Source organism: Phalangium opilio, unplaced genomic scaffold (assembly GCF_054372755.1).
Source record: "Phalangium opilio isolate 3A_F unplaced genomic scaffold, DU_Popi_V2 ptg000115l_1, whole genome shotgun sequence".
NCBI classification, from domain to species: domain Eukaryota; kingdom Metazoa; phylum Arthropoda; class Arachnida; order Opiliones; family Phalangiidae; genus Phalangium; species Phalangium opilio.
In genome coordinates, this window is record NW_028324210.1 from 420978 (window position 1) to 445861 (window position 24884).

General features: G+C 42.8%; 1 protein-coding gene and 1 long non-coding RNA gene across 3 annotated transcripts in view; one reads left to right on the forward strand and one right to left on the reverse strand.

Moving 5' to 3' along the window:
- Window positions 1-24884, forward strand: part of LOC149623055 (uncharacterized) — a 103638-nt gene that overhangs the window by 22841 nt on the left and 55913 nt on the right. The window lies entirely within an intron of this gene.
- On the reverse strand, window positions 616-18627 carry lin-28 (protein lin-28 homolog). Of its 2 annotated transcripts, none has more exons than XM_089853463.1 (5): window positions 17581-18627; window positions 9208-9332; window positions 5501-5673; window positions 1085-1351; window positions 616-1003 (listed from the first exon to the last, which is right to left on the reverse strand). In XM_089853463.1, the coding sequence occupies exons 1-5, from the start codon at window positions 17636-17638 to the stop codon at window positions 892-894; spliced, it is 735 nt and encodes a 244-aa protein (XP_089709589.1). In that variant the 5' UTR covers window positions 17639-18627; the 3' UTR covers window positions 616-891. The 2 variants fall into 2 exon arrangements, with proteins under 2 accessions (XP_089709589.1, XP_089709588.1); XM_089853462.1 differs by lacking the exon at window positions 17581-18627 and adding an exon at window positions 11055-11297.

Sequence of the window (24884 nt, forward strand, 5' to 3'; positions counted from 1 at the left end):
TGACTATTTTTAATTTAAAACATTTTTACTAGTATTATTATCATTATTTTATTTATTTTTGAACTGATAAGAGGGCGGGGAAAACTTTGCGCGCATACCGAAAGTGAAGGGGAAAGTTTTAAAAAGGGAAATCTTTCTTAGTCCCACTTTCTACTCCTATCCTTTATATCGTCTTTGCCGGGATCCCCTCCTTGTGAATCATAGCCCTCCCGATCTCGCGCTGACGGACGCGACGCGCTCTCGCTATAGTGTTACGTAATAAAACATTGTATTATTGTACCTTTCACGGAGCTTGAGAAAATCTTCTTTCATTTTATTTAGGGTATTTGTAGGCTGGAAAAATTTCGGTTTAATAAAAAATTACAACTTTATGAACCAAAAACTTTATTTTGACATTTTACGATCTTCTTTTTATCTTATCTTATCTTTGGTCTGAAAATCAAGTTAATATTTGTTAGTCAATAACACTTTGGGATAGGATAGTCTCCGACGTCTCGCCGGGTGTTAGGCCTAGAATTTTCGTTGACATTACCGAGTGTCCGACACCTAAAAATATTTTACAAAACGTATAGAGAAAGAAAGAAAGAGAGAGTGAAATAAATAATAGTTCTCAAATTATTTTTATGCTCGTTTCAAAAATCGAGCTTTTTTATTCATGGTTTTTGAAAAATTGTTTCTCCACATATTTTTAAACTCCGTTTTAGATGTCTCGAACGGAGAGAGAGAATTAAAAGTTAATGACCTTCGTAAATTTAAATTTGTTCGTTTTAAACGCGGACATGGTTGTTGGTACACGCCCCCCCCCCTCATCCGTCTCCCTCCCACGCCCCGCCATTGATTGATTGGCTGACTTGAAGAAAGGGTGGGGAGGGGGGGGAGACAGAAAGAAAGTTATAGGCGGTCACTTTCGCCGGACGAAGAGTTAGCGGCCGAGTCGGCTTGAAGTCGGACGCGAACCACGAGATTCGACGGCTCAATGTCCGAAGGTGGAGGCGTCGGGGTGCTGCAATTACCATTAACATAAGCCTTCCACCCTCATAGAGCATTCCATTAAAGGAAATGGAATAAGTCCCCGGGTACTTACTCGAGCTCATCGGGACTCTTTCGACAAGAGGACAAATCTCCTCCGTCCCTTTCGGTTCCACTGTCCCTCTCGGTGTCCGTCGAACGGGCGTCCCCGTTCTTTCCGCCGCCGCCGCCGCCGGAAGTGGACCTTTTGGCCTTGTCTTCCCTTTGCGGGCAATCGGCGATCAGGTGCTCCGAAGACTTACAATGATGGCAGCGTTTCGGTTGCGGTCCCAGAGTGCATTTCGCAGCCATATGGTTGGCGAATTCGCCGCAATTATAGCACCTACAAGTGAAACAAAACGCGTCGAATCGGGATCATAAATACTACAAAGAACAAATGAACTTTTCAGTCATTCGCGAATTCACTTCAACCACTATCTATCTACAACCGAGGGGTCCGTCATATCCAAAAAATGCCGTACGCTCGGGGAAAATTCCAAAAACAAATCCAAAATTCCGAAGATCTTTCAAAAGTTTCAAAATATATAAAATTATGTAAAAAATCCAAAAATCCACCGAAAATCCACAAAAAAATCCAAAATTTTGTGAAAATCCACAAAAAAAATCCAAAATTTTGCGAAAATCCACAAAAAAAATCCAAAATTTTCAAATTCACAAATCCAGGAAGACGATACAAATTACAGTTAAAAATACAAAATCCTAAAAAACATACGAAATCCCAAAAAAATACGAAATCCCGAAACAAATTACAAAATCCCGAAAAAATACAAAATCCCGAAAAAATACAAAATCCCGAGAAAAAATACGAAATTCCATGAAAAAATTCAAAAACACAACGGTTTTTTTGAAAATCCTACTGGAGTTTGGATTTTTATAAAAAATTGACAAATCCATTTAAATAAAAAAAAATACGTAAAAATCCATAAAAATCCGAGGGATTTAAAAATCCCGTACGTTTTTTTTCGAATGACTGACCCCTCGTCTACAACAGACTGAAAAGCTTGTTCGATTCAGATATCATTAAGGTCCAAACCCGAGAAAAAATAAGTGCGGTTAAAATTGAGAAATGGGGGAGGAAATTTCAGTTCTCCCCCCCCCTTTAGTGGCAGACGCTTCTTAGATCGGGGGGCGAGAATCTCTGACGCGATACACAACAACAACAAGGAGGAGGAGGAGGAGGGGGGAAGAGCCCCAACTTGATCTGACCCCGTATTTTGTGGCACGCGCCCGCGTTTCGACTCCCCAGAATCAACAACAACAAAGAATTGGGGGGGGGAACCACGAGCTCAATTCTTCGAGATTTCTATTGTTAATTGTTCAAACATGGCCGCAGATTGTCAATCTTTAAATCGCGGCCCGAAATATATATATGTTTGCCTTAAATTTCTCAACAACGTTGGGTAAAAGAATTTTCCATGGTGAAATAAAAATACCCCAAAAATAAGCGGGCCATTATTTTGTCGGCGAGGGGATCGTCACGGCAACGAGAAGCCAGTCACTGGCTTTATATCATCATTGAGACGCTTATCGGTTAGCGCAAATGTCCATTAGTGCCTGCTCGGAACAGTCTGTGACTGAAAAAAAAAGGCCTAGAGCCATTTTGGCGGGAAATATATTTAAAGGCGCAAAGAATCGTCGTTATCTCTAAAAGATGAGCGCGAGACAAAAGTAATGACACTCCCCTTCCTTTATCTAGCTTGTAGATAGCGTGGTTGAGATACCGTAATACTAAAAGCGTCTTTCGCTCGCGACTTTAATTGGACATTTCACTAAATTACTCGAACCCCGATTGCCGTAACCCCAAGTATTTAGTATCGTTAGAAAGGGGACAAATTGGACTATAACATACTCAAAGGACATCCCTGTATCTCTACTAGAAAAAGAGTTACGAGCCTCCAAAGTTTATTGTTAAAAATCAAAAGTAACCTCCTAACAATAAGTGAGACAAAAATAAGTTGACGACGATATTGAGGTAGCCTCAAGTTTAAAGTATCCTTGTATGGGGAGCAAAGAGTACTATAACATATTCAAAGGAGATCCCCGTATCTCTAGTAGAACAAGAGTTATGAGCCTCCAAAGTTCAGTGTTAAAAATCATAAGTAACATAATAACAATAAGTGAGACGATACAATAAGTTTACGCATATTTTGCTTAATTACTCGGCCCCTGTTTGTCGTAGCCCTAAGTTTTTAGTATGGTTGTATGGGGGACAAATTGGACTATAACATACTCAAAGGACATCCCCGTATCACTACTAGAACCAGAGTTATGAGCCTGCAAAGTTGGGTCTAATGCAATTCCTATGGATGGGGTTTGACTGTTTACGTTTTCCTTAATTACTCGGCCCCCGTTTGTCGTAGCCCTAAGTTTTTAGTATGGTTGTATGGGGGACAAATAGGACTATAACATACTCAAAGGAAATTCCCGTATCTCTAGTAGAAACAGAGTTACGAGCCTGCAAAGTTGGGTCTAATGCAATTCCTATGGAGGGGTTTGAGTGTTCACGTTTTGCTAAATTACTCGGCCCCTGTTTGTCGTAGCCCTAAGTTTTTAGTATGGTTGGATGGGGGACAAATTGGACTATAACATACTCAAAGGACATCCCCGTAAATTTTATAGAACCAGAGTTACGACGCTTCCAAATGGTCATTAACGCGTCGTTATAAAGAAAACTAGTTTAAATGCGTATTGACTGTTTAAAAATTAGGTTTATTTTTTTAAGTATTAATAGTGGAAGACTCAACCATCCGGTCTAGCAGAGTAAAGGAAGACGGGAAAAGAGGAGAAAATGTCCTCCTAATCAAAACAAAGGCGAAGCAAAAAAAAATAAGGAAAAAATATGGAAGACGTTTAGAAAACGACGCGAAAAAACTCGATTTAGGACAAAAATATTTCGCATTTTCGGAAGCTAAAAAAATAAAGAAAGGGACTAGCTTGAAACTCGAGGGGCACCTCACTCCCTTCCCTTTACAAACGCGCTCAACCCGCGCTCACCTTCGACATAATAATACAGTTGATTTGTTTCAATACTATAGGATAAAAATCGAGGGGTCGGACGTTCGGCATTTTAGTGTACGGGATTTTGAGATTTCAAGATTTTGACAAAGATTTTGAGATTTTGAGATTCTGAGTTTTCTGACTCAGATTTTAGAAATCTGGAAATCTAGTCCAAGATTTTAAGATTTCGGGATTTTAAAGGAGATTTTCAGATTTTGAACGCGATTTTCAGATTTCGAAGAAGATTTCGGGATTTTGTTCAGGATTTTCAGATTTTGAAGGAGATTTCGGGCTTTGGGACAAGATTTTCAGATTTTGAAGGAGATTTCGGGCTTTGGAACAAGATTTTCAGATTTTGAAGGAGATTTCGGGCTTTGGAACAAGATTTTCAGATTTTGAAGGAGATTTTCAGATTTCGAGGACATTTTCAAATTTCGAGGAGATTTTCTGATTTTGATATTTTAGGATGAGATTTCGGGATTTTATGTTAAGATTTCGGGATTTCTAGATTTTAATGTGAGATTTCGGGATTTTAGGTGAAGATTTCGGGATTTTCAGATTTTAAAATAGGGATTTCGGGATTTTCAGATTTTAAGGTAGGGATTTTGGGATTTCTAGATTTTGACGTGAGATTTTAAAATTTTCAGATTTTGACGTGAGATTTTAAGATTTTTAGATTTTGACGTGAGATTTCGGGATTTTGAGATTTTCGAGAGAGATTTTAAACAGATTTCAAACGAAGTGTACGGGATTTTGACAAACGTCCGACCCCTCGATAAAAATAGTAAATTAAAAATATCTGAATATAGACCTAGTGGTTAGTTCCTCGAGATTTTATTAGAATTTAGGATGCTGGAAAAGCGGAAAAATCTGCCTTGGAAACTGATGGTTTTCTTCCCAAAAAAAGGAAGAAAGCGCCTTCAAAGTCTACCCCTCGGGGGGGGGAGAAAGAATTGCACGCGAAGTGAGGGGGGCAAGCGGGGGGGGACAAGGGGACAGCCGTCTTTTACAATCAAGGCCTCTCCATCTTATCCCCGGCGTCCGGAACATCTTTTAAGGACAAAGAAAAAATTCCTGGAGATTTTTTGCGCGGCGCGTGCGGACAAGGGGAGACGATACGGCACGCGCCCTCGCCCCCCCTCCCCCCGAGGGGGGCGAAAGAGAGAGAGAGAGAGAGAGAGAGAGAGAGAGAGAGAGAGAGAGAGAGAGAGAGAGAGAGAGAGAGAGAGAGAGAGAGAGAGAGAGAGAGAGAGAGAGAGAGAGAGAGCGAGAGAGAGAGAGAGAGAGAGAGAGTCAAGATGGGGAAGACTTAATCCCTCTGGAAGATGAAGATGAAGAAGAAGAGAAAAAAAGCAGCGCATTTGGTTTATCGCGTGATGAGATTATTTGAAAAGCTACTCTGGGTCTCTGGCTCGTTCCCTCCACGCTGCTGCAGGCTTTTCTTTTTATTATTATAGGAGGAAATCATATTTACCTGACTTTCTTGAATCTCTTTTTGGACACGGGTCTACGATGAGAACCCCGACAATCTCTTCCTTCGGGTCCCGTCACCATGGTGGCCTCGAAGCCTTTGCCCGACCTCTTGCACTCAAATTCAACTTCCTCTTCGTCGCCCAAACTACGAAAGCCAGTCATTTGAATCACCGACTGCGTAAAAAAACAAAACAATACGATTAACATTACGAAATAACTCTTAATTAAACCCATTGATAATGATTTTTAAACCGCGCCGGGGGTCTTTGAAACTAAATCGCGTACAGGGTGTTTCTCAATTTTATATAGACAGGAAGCTAGCTGGTAATGGAACGTTGCTACGTGATGTCGTAATTGGCCTTAGTAGTTACCAGCAAGGGATGATGGACTTAAGGCGGGGGGGGGGAAGCGTCGTATTGTTATAATAGAGCTGGACGTTAAGTCCATTGTCGGTACACGAGGTGGCACTTAAAGAAACGGAGCGTTACCTCTAATCTCCTCTCAACGGGCTTAATATCCCCAAATCTAGAGCCAATTATATATAAGTACAAGTGCCCGGATCTAAAACTAATATACCTGTTTAGACCTGAAATGGAACTATTATAGCTATGGTCAGATAGGGGATACGGCATTATCAGTTAGGAGAGTGCAACATCGTCGAGTGACATCATGGGCCGTAAATAACGACGTTAAATCAGGAAGAAGGCGCAAATGACTGGCAACACTTATCCGACGCGTACTTTCTATCCTTATCTTCATTTCCATTTGGACAGAGATAATTTTCAAAGATGATAGGTTTCTGACGGACGAGCTTGTTTTCCGCTTCGATGATCACGCGGGGTCAAAGGTTACGATAGCTTTCTAGGAAGTAAAAGGGGCTAGTACTGGTCAGCTAGTCGGTTTCCGGTCGAATAAGTTTTGACCTCAGCCGCGAGAGAGAGAGAGAACTTTTTCTTTTCTCTCGAACGGTGCCAATCGAATTGAGAGACAGAAAGGTCAGGGAAAGGGCAAGCCTGGAAGAGCGCGCGAACCTTTTCTCGACAAGACTAGTAATCGCTCTTTTTGATTTAAAGCTTTCTTAAGGAAAGGCGAATGAAGCGTTTCGAGCGAAAAATGGACTACAACAACGTGATAGACTCGAATTGAGAGTCGTCCCAACTAAACGAGAGAGCGTACAAAGCGCATGCAACAGCCAAGGAAATTGTAAATTTGTTTACTCGGAGAAAAGGGGGTTGTGGATGTTGCTGTGGAGGCAATGTTAAGAAATAACATCGTGCAGTATAGATAGATAAGGATACGGTTAAAATATCTGTCCTTGCGAGCTATGGAAGCGGCGTACGTGCAGTGTTAGTTTAGGGAATTTATACTCTTTAAGGCCTAAGCGCGGGGTCGGGAGTATAGGCTGCGAGGGGGTTTATGGGACGCGCGAGGGAGCTAAGCTAGCGTTAGGCCTCATTTAACGCCAGTCAGCGAAAGGGATAGTCGAGAGATGACGATGTTATCGAGACGTAATTAGCGGGGAATTGCCTGAACGAGGACGCCCATCAACGGACAGCGCGACTACACTCTTATCGCGTATCCATAAGCCTAAACCCCATCCCGCCTAACGCGCGTGTATACTCAAAGAGACAGAAAATAACCTTTAACATTTAAAGGTAACCCCGAAAGCCTATGAATTCTTTTAACCAAGCCCGAGACATAACATATTTCGAGTCACTCTTAGATACACTCGGGGTTTCTGATAAGTCAGCCATAAATTAAAGACTGTTCTTTGGGTCCAATTGAATTGAAAGTGTCACATTTCGTTATCCGGAGGAGCTGTATGGCAACCCTGTCGCTTAATAAAAACACATCGTTTTAAGCTCCCTCACGCTTATTGCACCAAGGAACTATGGGTAATCTCAAAATAAAAAAGTTGTAAATATTTCTCGTATATAATTTTTTGAAATTTTCCAGATCTCTTTTTTTTGTGTGTTTCTACGTTTCTATAGTTTAAGCTGAAGGGAGAGAAAATTTATCAGGTTATAAAAAAATTTCTTGGAACCTAAAAAAATTATTCCGCCGTAAAACAAGAGGCGTGCGAGCCGCGCCTTAATTGGATTAAGTTGTCACGGCTTCTCGTATCTCACGGCTTCTCAGGGGGAACTAACCTTCCCCTCTTTTAAAAAAACCCCCTAGCTGCTTAGTCTTTCTTCAAAGATCAAGTATCCAACCCCTCGCCTAGGTACATACTCTAGAATTATCGGATTAGAGTCGGGGATGTTTAAAAGTCACGCTTAAATTTAATTCAGATTAAAGCGGAACCCCCGCCCCCATAATTGAAAGGGTCCCTGACGACCAAAAATTAGTTACTTCGTCATATTCAATTACCTTATTAATAATTGTCCTATCCCATCAGATAGGGGTCATAAGTGAATGATGACTGATTAGAACAGAATAGAGGTTGAATTGTACTAACAAGTTCACTTGTCCATTCGCATTCTATCCAATGACACTAAATATATTTAGTTCCGAAATTTCGGGTGGAGGAGAATCTATATGGAGTCATATTTTTGGACGTAAACGGCGCGCGGTTCGTTAGCGAGAAGGGCCTTCTATTCTTATACACGTCGCGCCCGCGTGGTATCGCGTGTCTCCGCGTCAATTGATTGACGCTAGTGACTCCTTTAATAAGCTCCCTGAAGATGAAGGACGAAAATAAGGTTCGTCCAGGCACAATAGCCTGGCCGGATAAGTTACCGAACGCCCCCCGCAGACGTCATCCCCGAAGAGACGGCCACTAACAGTCCTTGCTACCTTACCTTACTCCGGAGGAGAAACGGAACCGATCGGGGCTTTACGGGAATGTTTCTAAGGAACTACCGCCGCCAAAGAGTACTCGAATGCCGCTGCAACCGGCACACGTCAAATATTCATAATCCCTTAAATTAGTTATCATTTAAGTATAATTAAGTAAGCCTAATTGCGACGCGTCTTTTTAAACTAACTAGAGGGTTCGATAATACCCACCAAATACGGTTCTTTTTTCTTTCCGAACCGCATGCACTCTTGAAAGGGGTTAAATTCGCGTAGAGAATGGGTCCAAATTCAACTGGTTTCAAGCTGGTGATCGGGGTCTAGTTGACCACCACCGGAGGACCGTGCAGGCAGCGGGGGAGAGAATGAAAGATGGCTGCCGGCGAAGGGAGATGGTATCGAGTATAGGAAAGTGCCTGTCAAATTCAATGGGGGGAGGAATGCCTTTAACGGATGATGTCTTCGGCCGGGAATGGCCCTACTCGCTAACGTGGGGGGGGGGGATACAACCCCACATCACTCTATATATTTTGGCCAGGGGGACTATAGCTAAACCTTAGGAGACATAAAGTAGAGCGACGAGGGGCACGTCACTAAGAAGACGCTTATTAGTGTCTTATAGAATGCAACCGTATATGTAATTTTGTTAAACCCAAGAAATTTCCTCGACCTTTATAAAATCCCTGACTGCAGTTTTTTTAAGTTCTTCCATTTGACTGATTTGTCTAAGCCCTTTATTAAGTCTTTGAATTAACGAAATGAACACCCCTAGCTGCGCCGGTGACACTTTGCACTCGTTTTGACCCAAAGAAAGCGGCACCCTTTTATTTATCGCGGACTTATCAAAAGCACCAGGTTGTATAGAAGCTTAATTACAACTCGGCTGGCAATATTTTGTTCGAGGTGACCTACCTGATGTACGAAGACATCGGGTCCATTGTCGGCCGGGGTAATGAAACCCCATCCTTTGGCGACGTTGAACCATTTGCACTTGCCCGCGCGACGGCAACCAGTAACACCCAAGTCCAAAGAATCACCTAAAACAACGTCAAGAAATAACAATTAAAACTGTGAAAGAAAAAAATAAAGAGGAAGCGGTCAAGAACTAGATGACCATAGCGCTAGCTAGCTCCCTCTCCCCGTACCAACATGCACGGACTGCGGTATTCAGGGATCTCTGGACACGAAATGGGTAGAGTCGGCGGCGCGGCTATAGGGTCCCGGATTTATTAGCCAATTATAGAGGCCATCAGGTTGTTTGTCTTGGCGCGGGTCAGAGGCTCGGCTCGGATAGAGGTGTCGTGGGAGGCACTTCCCCAACCTTAAACCCCAGGCCGGATGGTATACGGTACAGCATATCCTCGAGACATGTGGAAAACAACTTGGAACGAAGGTTGACCGGATTTCTTAAGGCACAGGAACTAGAATAGCCTTGGCTGCAGTCTGGGGTTTGAGGTTGCGGCCAAGTGGGGGATTGGGGCTCACCCCACACCCCCCATACCCAAGCGGGAAGGAAAGGAAGAGGTTTCGCGCAAAGAATGGAACCGAAGTAGAAAAGGAAATATTCCAACAACAAAAAAAATCCACCCTTTTTACCCCAAAACATTTTTCAAAGCCCTTAACCCCGAAATTTAATCCAGACAGACGGACACTGACCCCCCCCCCTTCTCCCTTTCCCAGAGATTTATTTTATGTTCCCCCATGGGCCGAGGGGTAAACCACTTGTGGAATTGAAATTGGAAAGTCCAACGATTTTTTTGTTTTAAAAAACTGATCATTTAAACTCGGCCAGATAACCGACTATTTAACCAAAAAAAAAACCGGTTATCAACCGATACAAGTTAAAGTGTCATATCGGTCACCGATACCAATATGGACTAATTCTAAACAAATTGAAATATTTTTCGAGAAAATAGCACTAGGCCTATAAGGAAGGAAATTATTTTCTTCGCGGGAAAACACATAAGAAAATCAATTGAAAATAAGAGGTAGCTTGGGGGGGGGGGGAATTAAGGCATGACATGATGGGCTATCATAGTCATAAACGTTGCTTATTTCGTTTGAGGGTATCATGCAGCAGGCGCCTGTTTTGGCCCGTCGCCCCGTCCGTCACTTGGCGCGCGTCTTTCAACACTGGCGCCGCGAATGAACAAACTCAACTTCCGTGGTCTTTCTTTCGACTCTTTGGAAATAGATCTTAGTATCGCGGCTTCAATCTAACGTTACCCCCCCCCTCCCGCATCCCTCAATCCGTCTCCTCACTATGTTTTTAACACCATAGTTCACTAGCCGATAAGGCATCTCTCGAAAGGCCCATTCAGACGACACTCAAATCTCACGCGTTCACGTCGATCGGTGATGTCAACTAATTACTCGGCCCCTGATTATTGTAAGCGCGAGGATTTAGTATCGAGGGAAAGGACAGAAATAGGACTATGGCATACTCAAAGGACATCGCCGTATCTCTAATAGAACCAGAGTTGTGAGCCTCCAAAATTGAGTACAATGTTAAGCCCATGGAGGAAATGTTTATGAACATTTTGTTTAATTACTCGGCCCCGGTTTGTTGTAACCCCAAGTTTTTAGTATCATTGGATAGGGGACAAATACGACCATAACATACTCAAAGGACATAACCGTGGCTCTTATAGAACCAGAGTCGTGACCCTCTAAAGTTGTTGAGATATTTTAGAAACGCTAACCATACTCGAGGGGACTACCCGAGAACGGCCGAATTGGGAAATAATTTTAAAACCCACCTGAGGTTGAATGACGCTGATTATGTCCGATATCTAAGGTCATTAGACGTCCTTCCGAAGCCCATGATAATTGCCCGAGCTTGACCACCACGTAAAACAGTTCCCTATCGTCGGAATCTAAAATGCCTCCGCGGTCTATCACCTTCATGAAATTAATCCTTCAACTAAATTGGTCAAAAAGCTAAGTCTCATTCTAGCCTAGGGAATTTCCCTCCGTCCGAAACTGACCAGAGCGGACCATGGACTGCTGTCTGTCCAAGCTTCTCTCTGTCCCAACTTTACACGAAGTCTCTCAAAAAGGGGGTCGAGAAGAATAAGACGATACTATTGGTGGATTCTCAATACCCCCGCGTTACTTCCCCCCGTCATCGTCTGGATCCGAGGTTGGGGGGGGGGTGAAAGATGGCCGGCCATTACGTCCCCCCGCGCTATGATCTAGATATCTATTAATCTGAAAGTAAGAGTTTTTGGCCAAAATATGACATGAGCGGATCGCAAAAAGAGGAGATGGTTAAGTCCGGTTCAATGGCGATTTCAAGCTCATAGGATATACTTCATCTAACACGTTGAAAATGGAGCCGAATAATGCCGTCTATATCTAGGGGAGGAACGGAGGTTTTGGGGTTAAAAAGGGGAGGGGGAGTGGAGGGGGATGGGGGGGCGAGTGACGAGTCATCGATTTCGGTGGAAATGGGTAATATTTTCCGGGGGAGGCCGGCGGCGGCAACGGCGGGAAAACAATGTCTACAATGAGTAGCTACGAGACAAAAACCGAATTCTTCAACAAAACGCCAACCTCCCCTCCCTCCCACAAAGAGTAAAAATAACTGGACGCCTTCAAAAGATCTTTTCGAGGGGAACATCACTAAGAAATATTAATAACCACATTAGTTGCCAAAAAAATTAAATTGAAGTGATTATTTAAGGATTCAAAGTTTTCCCCAAATTCCTTTTTTTCTTAGAAAAGCCCATTTTTAAGATATAGTTGTCAATGTTATTTGTAAATAGGGTGGGTCAAATTTGAGTGAAAAAATATCAACGGAACATTGGGGTCTACGGTGATGAAGATACGGGCCCCAAAACATTGATTGGCCCCCTAAAACAAAGGAAATCCCCACGCGTGTTTTGTAAGACATATCGGCCTTCAATCTAAGAACATTATTGAACCTTTTCCGGAAGAAGTATCCACTATTAAAGGGATGTACAATCCGTTATGTATGGGCGGGGCCTATATCAAACTTATCTTCCATCAAATATAGCTCTACTGAGCATGCGTGAAGTTCGTAGCATTATCAGTGCATTGGGAATGGGCATCTACCGTAGAAACAGACGTTCAAGCAGACGACAGCCTAATCACTACTCCAGGAAATAGTAACACTACTACTAAAAAATATAGTTCTTGAGTCTTATAGACACGCCCATACATAACGGATTGTACATCCCTTTAAAATAAATGACGGTACTTCAATGGTACATTTAACTTTCATATTCTAAATAGTAAATACCGTGACTTTTGGGTTCAATTTTAATTTTTTTCGACTTGAACTGACCCGCCGAGCGCACGTAACGACACTATTTTTATAAACATCTTTTTTTTTCGATAGAAGAGATTAGCCTTACGCGAAAGAAGATGAATAATAATGGAAAATGGAATTATTTTGAATAGATCTCGTGTTAGGAGTGAGAAGTGATTATGCCCTCGATATCGCGTCGAGGCGAGCGAGCGAGCGAAGTTGCAGCGCTTTGTAGAAAGGAAGAAAGAAGAGAGAAGTGGCGTGAAAGTCAAACCTAAAAATAAGAATTTGGCGTCTTGGCTTTTCATCATTTTTTCCCCGCAAGAATAACTTCTATAACCAAAGAGAATTAATTGAATTCTCCCACGAATATCGAGCGACTAAAACCCCCAATCCCACTCGCCTACACTTCCCTTCGTAACAAAGAGGTACGTTCGAGCGAAATGAATCAATTCTCACCCAAAGACTTTAACCTAAATAACGAAAAACATTTTTCTTTTTAAAAAATGCCAATTCCAGCCATGCCTAGCAATTTCCCCAAAAATACGCTAAAACTCGGCAAAGAAAAATAATTTTCCGTGACTTACGTTTAACTTAGAGAACAGAGTGGGGGCGTAACCCCCCTCCCCCACCCTCGCGACGGAATTTCCCAAAATATGGAGCATTTTCTAAAACGATTATATTTTGACAAAATGAATTACGACGAAATTAGGCATAGTCACGTTTGGTTCTTTATTTATTTATGGCTTCAGTTATTTGGTGTCGCTTTGAAGGCAGATTTTAAGATATTTGATAATTAAAATTTGTGGGCAATTTATGGTAATTAATTTTTCCACAAGTATATAGTCTATTAAACCAGGTTGAACCACGAGCGCGACTGAAATATACGGGTAAAATACCACAGGGTTGCCACGGAATTTTTAGAACGATTTTTCCAGGTTTTCCCTGACCTTTTTCTTAGATTTTCCATTTTCCCTGACCTTTTTAGGCCGAAAGCGTAAATGTTTACAGCACTTTTTAAGTGCTTATAATTAAATAAACTCTCTTCATTAAGTTTTCCAATGTATTTTACGCACCGATATGATAAAGAAACATTTTAACTACAAATAACAGCCTGAGGCATTTTCTTTATAAAAACAATTCTAGACAGCATTTTTAAGGATTGCTCTAGAGTTTTCGGTGTTAAGAGATTAGGAATTAGGATGAGGAGAAACTTTCATTACTCTTTCAATAAAAACTTTATTCCCAGACATTTTACCCACTAAAATCAAATTCCCTGGTTTTTCCCTGAGTTTGCTGAAATATTTAAAATTCCCTGACTTTTCGGGCCATTTTTAAATTCCCTGACTTTTCCAGGATTTCCAGGATACTGTGGCGACCCTGTAGCATTTCAAAATTACGGTACGATATCAATCGGTATTTTACGGCGCTATTTGTTAAATTATCGACTGACATCTCAAGGAAGTGAAGCTAATACATTATGGATCAGAAGTCCATAATGACCAAAAAGGCACGGTTAAACCGGGCACAAAGACGCGCTGGTAGAGTCTTAGGGTATAGAGTCGGTACATAAGGGTTGGGGCCCGCGCGTGCATTGGGCGGACACCGCATTCGTGGTCTAGTAAGTAGTATGGTACTCTCTGACTTTGAAACGAAATCTCACTCTGATCTAAGTTAGGCCGAGCTGCTCTCGTCTATGGTCTGAAGAAGAATTAGTCTTAATAATGGTCTCCTTTCATTCCCGACCCGCGGCGGCGGCTGCATCACCGACAGACCCCTTTTTCTAGGTTACTAATGTTAATTCTTCTCTTAATTCTTCAAATGGCTAAGCTTAAACCCCCCTTTCCCCCCCCCATAACCCCCGACAACCGGGGCTCGGATACCAGCTACGCAAAGAGTCTTTCGGGTCGGACACTCATTTTCTTTTATATCATTTGGTGTTAAACACTCCGAGTGAGTGGCGTATGTTAAACCCGCTTTGTTTACGAAAACCCTATTAGAATGGGGGTCGAGACAGTGTCCGACACCTCGGTCGCTATTAAAGAAAAGATGAAAATAGCTAGAAATATGATCTGTCGGCGAGAAAGGAGTCATCTCTTACGAAACCTTTTCCATCTTCAGACGAGATCGCGTCTCCTCAACAAAAGTCCATCAACTCCAGTATAAAAAAACCATACTTTTATTTGTACTTATAAATTAATTCAGGCTAGCAAACCGGGATACTAATTAATTAACTTTAAATTAAACTAAATTAAACGCCGAGTATTCGTCAAACTTAATAAGCGGTGAAATAAAATTCCCATAATCTTGTTTTAAATTAACAATTTTAACTTCGGATTAATGTACTTCGGAATGCGTGTTATTTACGGGTCAGTAGTGTAAAATAAAACTGCAGGGTTGCCAGCCAGTAAAAAAAATGGGCCTCACATTCGCTTCCGCCTCTCATCCCTCTCGACACGCGGCCGCGGCCTTAAAAATGCGCCCCCGCCCCCGCTCCCCATGCAGCTACAAAAATATTTTTAAAACTTAATTCCATCGTGATAATATCTTACGCTAAACTCGTAAATTTTCATAAAATTTAGTCCGAATAATATTTAAATGACAAACTCGAGTCTTAAAATTAATAATAAACGGAAGTAGTCGCGTTTAACAACGGAGTCGCGAGCCACAAAATTCCCTGACTTTTCCAGGATCTCCAGGTACTGTTAGCAACTCTGTTTCGGACATAAGAACCCCCAAACATTTATTGGCCCCCAAAATAAGGCTAATCTCGAGGCATTATTTAAAAGTTAACTTAACAGTCTTTTTAAAGATGGTAAACGCGTCCAAGCTGCTCATTTGGTATTTTCAAAATAACACTATATAGATATTTCCAATACCCCCATTTTACAAAAATGAAATGACCCCAAAAAAAGTCAAATTTCAGATGCAATAAAAAACCCTCGAGGGGCAAGGGATTGCCATTCCGAAGAAAAGATGCCGAGATGTTTTTGGGGATGGGGTTCTAGCCTCCGTACACTCCCCCCCCCCTTCCACAACTTATAGGGGTAGCGGCGAGCACCGCTTCGGTTATCTTTTAGACCTTGTCCTTCTTCTATAGAAGGCAATGACCCTGCAGCCAAAAAGGACCCTTTTCTGTAGGTTTTTGAACGAAATTTTTCGCTCTGCCCCAATGTACTCTTCATTATCATCGGGGGTTAAGATTTCACTCCCTCCCCTCCAGGGGGCGGGGGGCTAAGGGGGTTGCGTTTCCTCCGGGATAATTACTCGAAGGAAGCAGAGGGGTTTGGCCCAACAACAATTTTGTTTTTACAACAGGCTACAGCTTGAACCACCGAAATAGAAGAAAGTAACTTGAAGTAAAATGCCAACGGATATCTTACGAAGGCGCTAAGAAATCCCTAGATTACAGTAGCATAAAACTAAAGCCGGCTTTTCACTGACTATAGGGACTTGGCAGTACTACGTCATGCAACGTCAGGCTACCTTCGACTAGTGCTAAAAAACATACCAGGAGGAGGGGCTTATGTAGCTTTCATTCTGTTAAAAAACATACCATAATGGCGCTGGGGGCGGAGTTAAGCCCGAATTGCCAAGTCCCTATTGGTCCATTTTTCAACATGAAAGGTGATCCTTGGTATCTCGTATTACGGATTTCAATGAAACGCGTTTTCACGAGGAATTTTCCGCCAAATTTTTCAGTCAGTGAAAACCGGCCTTTAAGCGACTATAGGTGAAAACTTCGACATACGAGTTTCAAAAATCTTAACCGATTAGCGGGAAAAAAGGAGGCATTAATTCTAGATTTTTTGGGGTGCGAGTGGGGCGCGACTTGTAGATTATCTTTCGTAGAACGGTTCCAAGAAAAGCGAAATAACAAAAACAACAACAAGCCAACCGAGGGACTGACAACACTGCCATTCAAGTTAAAGCTGAGAGTGAGAGGAAGGGGGGAAGGAGGTGAAATTTTCAGTATAGCCCCCCGGCCAATGTGAAAACAATATCCATAAACAGACGTCCGAAATTTAAAGTATTTCCTAATCAATATGGCGAGGGGGAATGTGGGCGAGGGAACCACTCGGAAAAGATACGCTATAGTCTGCATGCGATTGGAAAAGGTCTCGGATGAACAGAAAAGGGAAAAATGAGAATGTAGGGAGAACGCGGCGGAAACGCAGGAAATATTCTTCCAGCAAATAATATGGTGGTCAGTCCAGCGAAACAACCCCCCCCCCTCCCGGGCCTCGGACTGGACACGGATGGACATCTCGTGACTGATTAGGACGGGGAAAACGAAACGAGAACCCCATCGTATTTCCACCCTATCCATAAAGGGGTCGGACAAGTGATATCGGCCACATGAATTAATTTACTAGCATTTTTAATCGACTCTAATTTTTACGAGAATGAGGAGATGCTGAAGAGTAAATTAAATTAAGAGAGCATATACTTTTAACGATTTTCTCAGTCGTTCTTTGTTAATAAATGGGGTGATGGAGGCCGGGTAAGTGTCGGGTCCCTTCTTCATTTGGTCAGCGATAGAGCGACGGTGCGCGCGGTAAGAGGAGACGCGAGTCTACCTTCCTTATCGATGGCGGAAACGAATTACTTTCGAGTCTGACAAGCTATCGATCTATATAGTCCACGAGCGCCTTGCTACCCCCACAACCCCGAAATCATAAGACCATCAAAAACTAGCTTAGCTACCCGGCGTTGCCCGGGACTTTACCGAGGAGTAAAAACCGGGCAGAGTTTCCCGTCTATGTTGACGCTAAACACTCGCGCAGTCATAAGGTTTTCAGATACATTAATTACTTACAAATTTCACCAAGTTCAATTCACGCGGTTTTAGGGATTTTCACCTTTCCAAAGCTAAAGAGTTATTCTCTACCCCCAATAGACACGGGACAAAGACATGCCCAAGGGACTGCCACTGGTTGGTTGGTTATACCCGAGTAAGTGCATGGCCAGGTGATTAAAAGGTAGCGAGAGTTAGGAGAAGATGATCTTACCCGAGGTCGGAGGCGTGTGTTTCCCGTTGGTCTGTACCTGAACAACGGCTTCAATCATATTATCAGTTATATTTCGACGAGTGTCCGTTGCGACGTTATGGTCGTAGCTAATCAGGCCATGTTCACCCGCACCCGTGGAATCTCGTCCATCGGCCGCCGCCGTTTCTCCCCGGCGGGTCACCTTCCGTCAATTGGCGCTGGCCCGGCCGCGCGCGCAAGTCCGACTTAACAACCTTTAAAATTGCGAAACTAGTTTTTTTAAGCCTCGGTTTTATCCCGGACACGAAAATGAAAATCCCGGAGGAGCTTTCAAGAAAAGGAACCTTCCCGGAGTGTCGATCCCGACTCGACTTTTATTTTTAACCGAGCGCTTAGAAGTTAAAAACCAAGGGCGAACCGTCGTCTCGTCTTAGGGTTGGGGTTGGGCGGGTTCAACTTTAAACGAGCCAAAATCTCGAACCCAGAGAAAAATCCAAAACCGAACCCGAGCAGCAAAAGTGGGCGTGTTTTTCAAAATGGATTATCCGTCAACTCGGCTTCAAAATTCCGAGACTGCGCTTTTAAAACCAACCTGACTGACAAAAGGGGGTGTGGATTGACAATTTACAACAACCACGTACCCGGCGAACGCGGCCCCGACTCGAAATCGCGCCGCTCCAAGACAGCCGACACTAACCGACAAGTTGCCAACTTAAGTTATATCCTTTGGTCGATATGATATTTCTTAAATACAAATATTATCTTTATCTTTTATAAAATTATCGCTTGCGATTTATAAAATTCTTTCGTTTTTCGCGCGATTTCGTCACTTTTCCCGCGCGATGTCTAATTAATTTAATCACAGTTAAATTAAATTTAATTAAGGGGTATTTCTTTTAATAAATTAAACTATTCAGTTTCAGTAGTCTCGAAATACAAATACAAATACGAGGGGGGTGAGGGTGGGTGGTTGGAAAGGTGACCGCGACGTTTTGATGGTTTGAAAAAAAATTTTATAAACGCGCTAAAGCCCGTCTGTGGCGCTGAAATTCTGTATTCTGTTTCAAGAAGAGGTTCCGTTCCGTCGTGCCGAAGTCGAGAAGCCGGTGAAGTAAGAGGGGGGGACGCGCGAACAGAAGGGGGAAAGCGGGGCTTCGATTGGTTAGCGCCAGGTAGAGCGCCGAGTGTTCATAGGCTCGATACCAAAAGCCGATCGCGCCCTAGTGGTTGATTGGACTTTTGGAAACACACCATTGGTAGAGCGCCAAAATCTGTCAGAGTGGGAAGGGGGAATGGGGGGGGGTAGCTAGGGATTAAGGGGGAAGGAATTCTTTCCCCCCCTTGCAGCGGGAGAGGAAAGAATCTCTCTAGCGCTCTTGAGCTTCTCTCCGAATCCACAGAGAAACGAGAGACGCGGGCGTCTGGAATCAAGGGATGAATTTCTCTACCTCCGTCCGTAATATAACCAAAAGAATGGATTCGAGTTAATAAGAACATCGGACCATCATAGCTTTAGCCTCTAGTATCTTCCTCACTTACTCGGTTGCGAAAATTCGTCTGCTAATATTTATGATACTTGTCTAATAGCCAACAGCTCGCCTAGCTGCTTTTAATAGCTCGCAAATATTTCAGATAAATTTGTTTGAATAATTTCGTTCTCTTTTCTCGCCGGTTCCATTTTTCCGATAAACCTATAATTGTTTCGGACCGTCATAGATGGCGCCAAGAAAAAGTACGCTAGGATGGAAGAGTCCGTCCGTATGTTCTTATTAGCTTCGATTGGTTCTTAATAAGATTTGAAAAACGTTTTGATGAAACTTTTTCCAACCAATTTGGAGGGATTGGGGTAGCGAAATGATTTTAAGTAAATTTAAGAACCTGGTTAAAATAATGTCGCGCCTAAGAAAAAAAGGAAGGCCGGGAGTTGAGGAATTTGCTTAGGATGGAGGCATGAGTAAGGAATGTAAGCGGAGACGGTACCCCCACTCACGCAGCCAGCCTCGACTTAATTCGGCCCCGAGGGGGGGGATTTTTTAGGCGAAAAAGGACAAAACTAAAGGAGACAACTTCTCTTCTTTTTACGGATTTTTCCCGTTTTTCTAACCCAAAATATCTTTATTTCCAGTCTGTCGCGGGGGATAAATCCGGGGGCTAACCACAACAGCTGGTTTTTGGGATACGAGGAAACGAGTGACGGGTTAGACCTTCTTGGGTAGTGATGACCCCCTCGCGTATTTATATATAATGGCACGTTTTTTGGGGCCAAAGCGAGAAAAATAGGAGTTAAAATAGATCGCACTGTTTCTCGCGGGGTTAAGAAGAAGAAGAAAAAAATAAGCTGGCGGGGCCCCGGGGCTGCTTCCCCCGACGCTTTAGGCGTTTCGCGACCATTATCGAGTACAAGAGGTTCACCGAAACGCACGCCTGCTCGCCTCTTGACAATTTTTTTTCTCCTTTTTCTGACAAAAAATCTAGAAGAATACAAACTTATTTTTAAACTCCGGGCCCGCGGAAAACAATATCTCTCATCATTTTCCTGAACTCGCTTTTCTTAAAAGAAGCAATTTCCTTGTGTTAGGGGCCAATCATTGTTTGTTTGGCCGGAGCCCCATATCTCCTCCAGAAGACACCCTTTAGTTTAAATTACGGCAGACTTATCACAAGCAGCCTGGACTTGTTAAGCGTAGTATTAACCCTTTAGTTGAAATTATGGACTTGTTAAGCGTAGTATATTACTGTTTAAAAACATCTCAATTCATAATTTGGAATAACGCGCGAGTAGGTTAGAATTTCCTCGCTACAAAATAAAATCCCCCCGACTCAAAATGGAAATAGCCCCCTTCTTGGGTCATTTTAAAATTTCCCTTGCTGCTGTGTACGTATGCAGCAACCCTAACCATGTAAGACGCTTTCAAAACACATCCCAACCCAACGCTTACGGACACCAAAGGCATGCCTATTCTACGCCACACCCGAGGGCTATTTTCGACCTTGAACCTTTCTTTTTTTTTTTGGGCCAAGATCATTCAACTCTTCGAGGAGTCTTCGTTCCAAGGTGGTCCTCAGTCCCCGGCGGGAGAGGGGTTAAAGAGAACTTGTCCTAGCTCGGTGGCCGAATACGCTATGGGAAAAGTCCATCACTTAGGGAGGGCCGGGAGGGAGGGTCAAAGGGGTTTGGGGCTCGAGACACCCCTTTCTGGGGTCAGAATGAGGTCGGTCTATTCTTAACCCAGGGTAACAACCAGTTCGTTTCCGGAGCTAAGCTACGTTCTAAAAATAGAATGTCAGCTTTTACCAATACTAACCGATTGCCGCTAACAGATACTGATGGAAATTTAGCGAAGGCCTACGTTTTGAGTGAACATTTTGTTTAATTACTCGGCCCATGTTTGTTGTAAGCCCAAATATTTAATATCGTTGTCAAGGGGACAATTAGGACTATAACATACTCAAAGGACATCGCCGTATCTCTAATAGAACTGGGGTTACGAGCCTCCAAAATGTAGAGTTAAAAATTCATAAGTAATGTAATAAGTGAGACGCTACCATAAGTTGACGAACATTTTGCTTAATTACTCGGCCCCTAATTGCCGTAACCTCAAGTATTTAGTATATTCGCAAAGCGGATAAATGGGGCTATAACATACTCAAAGGACATCCCCGTATCTCTATAATAAAACCAGAGTTATGAGCCTCCAAAATAGTGTTAAAAATTCATAGGTAACATAATAACAATAATTGAGACGCTACCATAAGTTGACGAATTACTCGGCCCCTAATTGCTGTAACCCCATGTATTTAGTATAGTTGCAAAGGGGACAATTAGGACTATAACAAACTCAAAGGATATCGCCGTATCTCTAACAGAACTGGGGTTACGAGCCTCCAAAGTATAGAGTTAAAAATTCATAAGTAATAAGTGAAACGCTACCATAAGTTGACGAACATTTTGCTTAGTTACTCGACCCCTAAATTCCGTAACCTCAAGTATTTAGTATAGTCGCAAAGGGGATAAATGGGGCTATAACATACTCAAAGAACTTCAACGTATCTCTTATAGAACCAGAGTTCTGCCACTCCAAATTTGGGCATCTCATGAGCCTAAATTAATACTTAATTGATACTTGGGTTGAAAACTAGGGCGAGAATTCCTTGGAACATTATATGAAGGAACGCCAGTCTCTTTCTATCTCACTTTGATTCGAGATTGACGTAATACTAACAAGATATTTAGTCGAATACACGAAAAAGGCCCAGAAAAAACCAAGGATGGGGGCTCGAAAAATGTCAGTTTAGGGAGATCGAATTTCGTCTTGAATGATCGGTAAGAATTCGCGGTGCCAAGACGCCGTCAATCTCGCCCCCCTCCCATTCTCTCCCCCCTCTAGATATGACGTCAGAACTCACAAAAAAATAAAAACGAAATCGGAGCCCAAAAAATGCCAAGCCAAATTTGGTTCTGGTCCCACCAAAGAAAGAAAGACATCATTGACACAAGACAATCTCTTACACATGACACGAGGGGACACTCACTCTCGACTTCAATCTAAGAAAGGTATGGACCATACCATTCCTGAAGAGAAGCAAACACCACAGGGGCGGAGAGGACACCTTGGGTTATTTCAAGACACCAAGAAGCAATGCATAGCTAGAGGTGTTCAGCGATTACTAGGGCTCCGTCTATCGGTGTTTCTTGGCAACAGGGAAATAACCCAAGAAGCGGGTGACCTCCCGCCCCCGCGTGTTGGCTTCTCCACGAATATTTAATGGAATGGTCTCTTGTCTATAGTTTATCGCCTTGGTATAGACGACAATATTTAAATGGGTTTTGGGTGACTTATCCAAGTCGCTAAGTGACTATACTATTGGGGAAAGTATCAATATTAGCAAAGTGACAACAAGTTGAAGCCATTTAAAAACTACACAAATATATGGAAAGAAAATTGGACAGGCCATCTCAGCTTTAGAGAGTGTGAGAGCCTGAGAGTGAGAGGTAGACCCAAAGAGAGGAAGGAAAATTACTCTCTCTAAATAGAGTAATAACCGTAGAGTGGCTCCACCTGGCTAGGCGACAAAGTACTAAAAGTATTTTAACATCTTTTATAGACTGTTCCATTAATTCCAGCAGAGACGCGAAGGCAACGAGAACGGGGAAGGTGCACTGCACCTTCTTGGGTTATTTCCCTCATAAGGAATGATACGGATTACAGTGGAAGATTGACTTAAGTGGAATTGCCCTTGAAAAGGGAGAGGAGGCCATAGAGTAGATTAAGTACCAAATGAAGGTAAATATTCCGTAGACGGAATGGTCCATTTTCAAATTCAGTTATTTCTTAAGAATAAACGAGCCATAGGCTCTTTTAAAAGGGTCATGACGTCATTTCGGAGATGAGAAGAGAGGGGTGGGGGTGTCCACCATTATCGACCGTGGAAGGAAACAATGTTTGTTAGGACGCGAGATTGAAGGGGCTTTTAAAAGAATATGAGTGAGCCAGCTAGCTAGCGGCCGCGGCTCTCGCCCGATTGGTGGTTGGCTTCTCCGCGTAGCCCCCACGACTAAAAGGGACCTATAGCAGCCTGCAACTAGGAACCCTGTAACAGAACGAACCGGCTATAACCAAAAAGCCAGCCAGCTCTTTTCTAATACGAACCCCACGGACAAGCCCCCATCACCCAACCCCGGAAGATACGACGCCAAAGAGAGGTCGGCTACGGATATATCTACAGCCCCCCCCCCGACCCACTTCAACTACAAAATTAAATGGATTAAATTTTATACCTTAATAAAAGGGGCGTTCCTTCTTATCACGTGTCAGACCGTAATCGTACGTGGCTTTAACGAATTTTTTCAATTCACAAGTTAGTGCGTCCGTAGCAAAAGTAGGCCTAGTTGGTTTCTCGATAATCTTAATTCCATATATCCAGGATCAATTTAAACGAACAGAGCACTGAAGGAGCTAGAGACGTAATTTCTGTACTTAACTTGAACCTTGTTTCAGGGTTCGTTCGCCCGATAGCGTCTCGGGTTTGAAACTGAATGAACCCAAATCTAACGGAACTGCATCACGCTTTTCAATTGCACTGGCTCACTATCTATAATTTACTAGGACGACGAGACTTTGAGTATCCGACCCCTCTGGCAAACGTTTTTGGCCGGTAGACGTTTCCTTCTAAAGACACTTTCGATCGGAAAACGTCGTTACCATGGAAACCGAGTAATCTTTCCAGCCGCGAATGCAGACCCAAAAATCTTCCATCGCAGATACACCCCGACTATCCCCCCCCCCCCCAAAAAAATATATCTAAAATTATGCTCAATTCGAATAGGATTTAAGAGATGAAATAAACCTAACAAATTAGACGACTAAGCTTTGTATAAAAAGAAGAAATAGATTTAGAGTCTAAAAAAGTCATAACCCTCGGGATAAGGCTAGTTGCGCTCCTCTTAAATGGCGATTCGGTCATTTGCTCAAATGGACGCTCTCTTTTAAAATGACCCCTTCTTAAGAACCCTTCGGTTAAACGTAAAAAGTAGCCGGGGGAAATGTTAACAACATCCACGATGTTAACCATTCGTTACAAGCTTAGAAGGACCTAGTTTAATACGCGTAATAGACCTTAAGATTCGCCAATTCCTAGCTTGAAACGTAACTATAGAATTCCCCGAACAGAATTAACATTAAAGAAAATAGTCCAATCGTAAAATTGGCCGCCGCAAGTCCGTCTATACAGGGTGTTTATAAAGGTCTCCAAGAAATGACGGGTTATTTCAAACAGAACTGAGTATCGAAAAGGCAGGAGCGGTTGAGAATTAAGTTAAAGACCGTGGTCTAAATTATATTAAGAATAAGAAACCAGCATCCGAAGCCTTTGATTTGAAAAATGATGAGGCGCGGGCCGGTTTGTAACTCTTTAATTGGGTTGGCGGTCGGTCTCCTCCCAAATTAAGAGAAGCGAGAATTACGATTTATGGGCAAACCCGCGGTCCCGCGCTGTTCTAACCCGACTATCTCGACGCGTGTGGCCCCGTCACTCTGTCTCTCTCTCTGTCTTTCTACTTCTGACTTTCTTGAAGAACACCGCAAAGTGAAAGGGTGCATGTCTCTTTATTTTTAGTCAAACATCTAACGGGGAAAATACATCTCTGACAACTAGAACTATTCTATACTCGCGAGCACTTTCTCTAGCTGCATGCTATACCTATTTATTTCAAAAATCGCCTATATATACAGGGTGTTTCTCAAAAGGTCTCTCCAAGCTCGCGATCTATTTTCCTGGGGCGAATTGGAGCACGTTGAAACTGGGACTTACGACCGATTTCGCCC

Bases quoted from the DNA above. Each gene is read 5' to 3' on its own strand.
- lin-28 (XM_089853462.1), bottom strand. From the start codon at position 11,202: ATGAAGGTGATAGACCGCGGAGGCATTTTAGATTCCGACGATAGGGAA. The intron at 5,674-9,207 runs GTAGGTCACCTC...TTTTTTACGCAG, and splicing joins CCGATGTCTTCGTACATCAG to TCGGTGATTCAAATGACTGG. The intron at 1,004-1,084 runs GTAAGTACCCGG...TGGTAATTGCAG, and splicing joins AAGAGTCCCGATGAGCTCGA to CACCCCGACGCCTCCACCTT.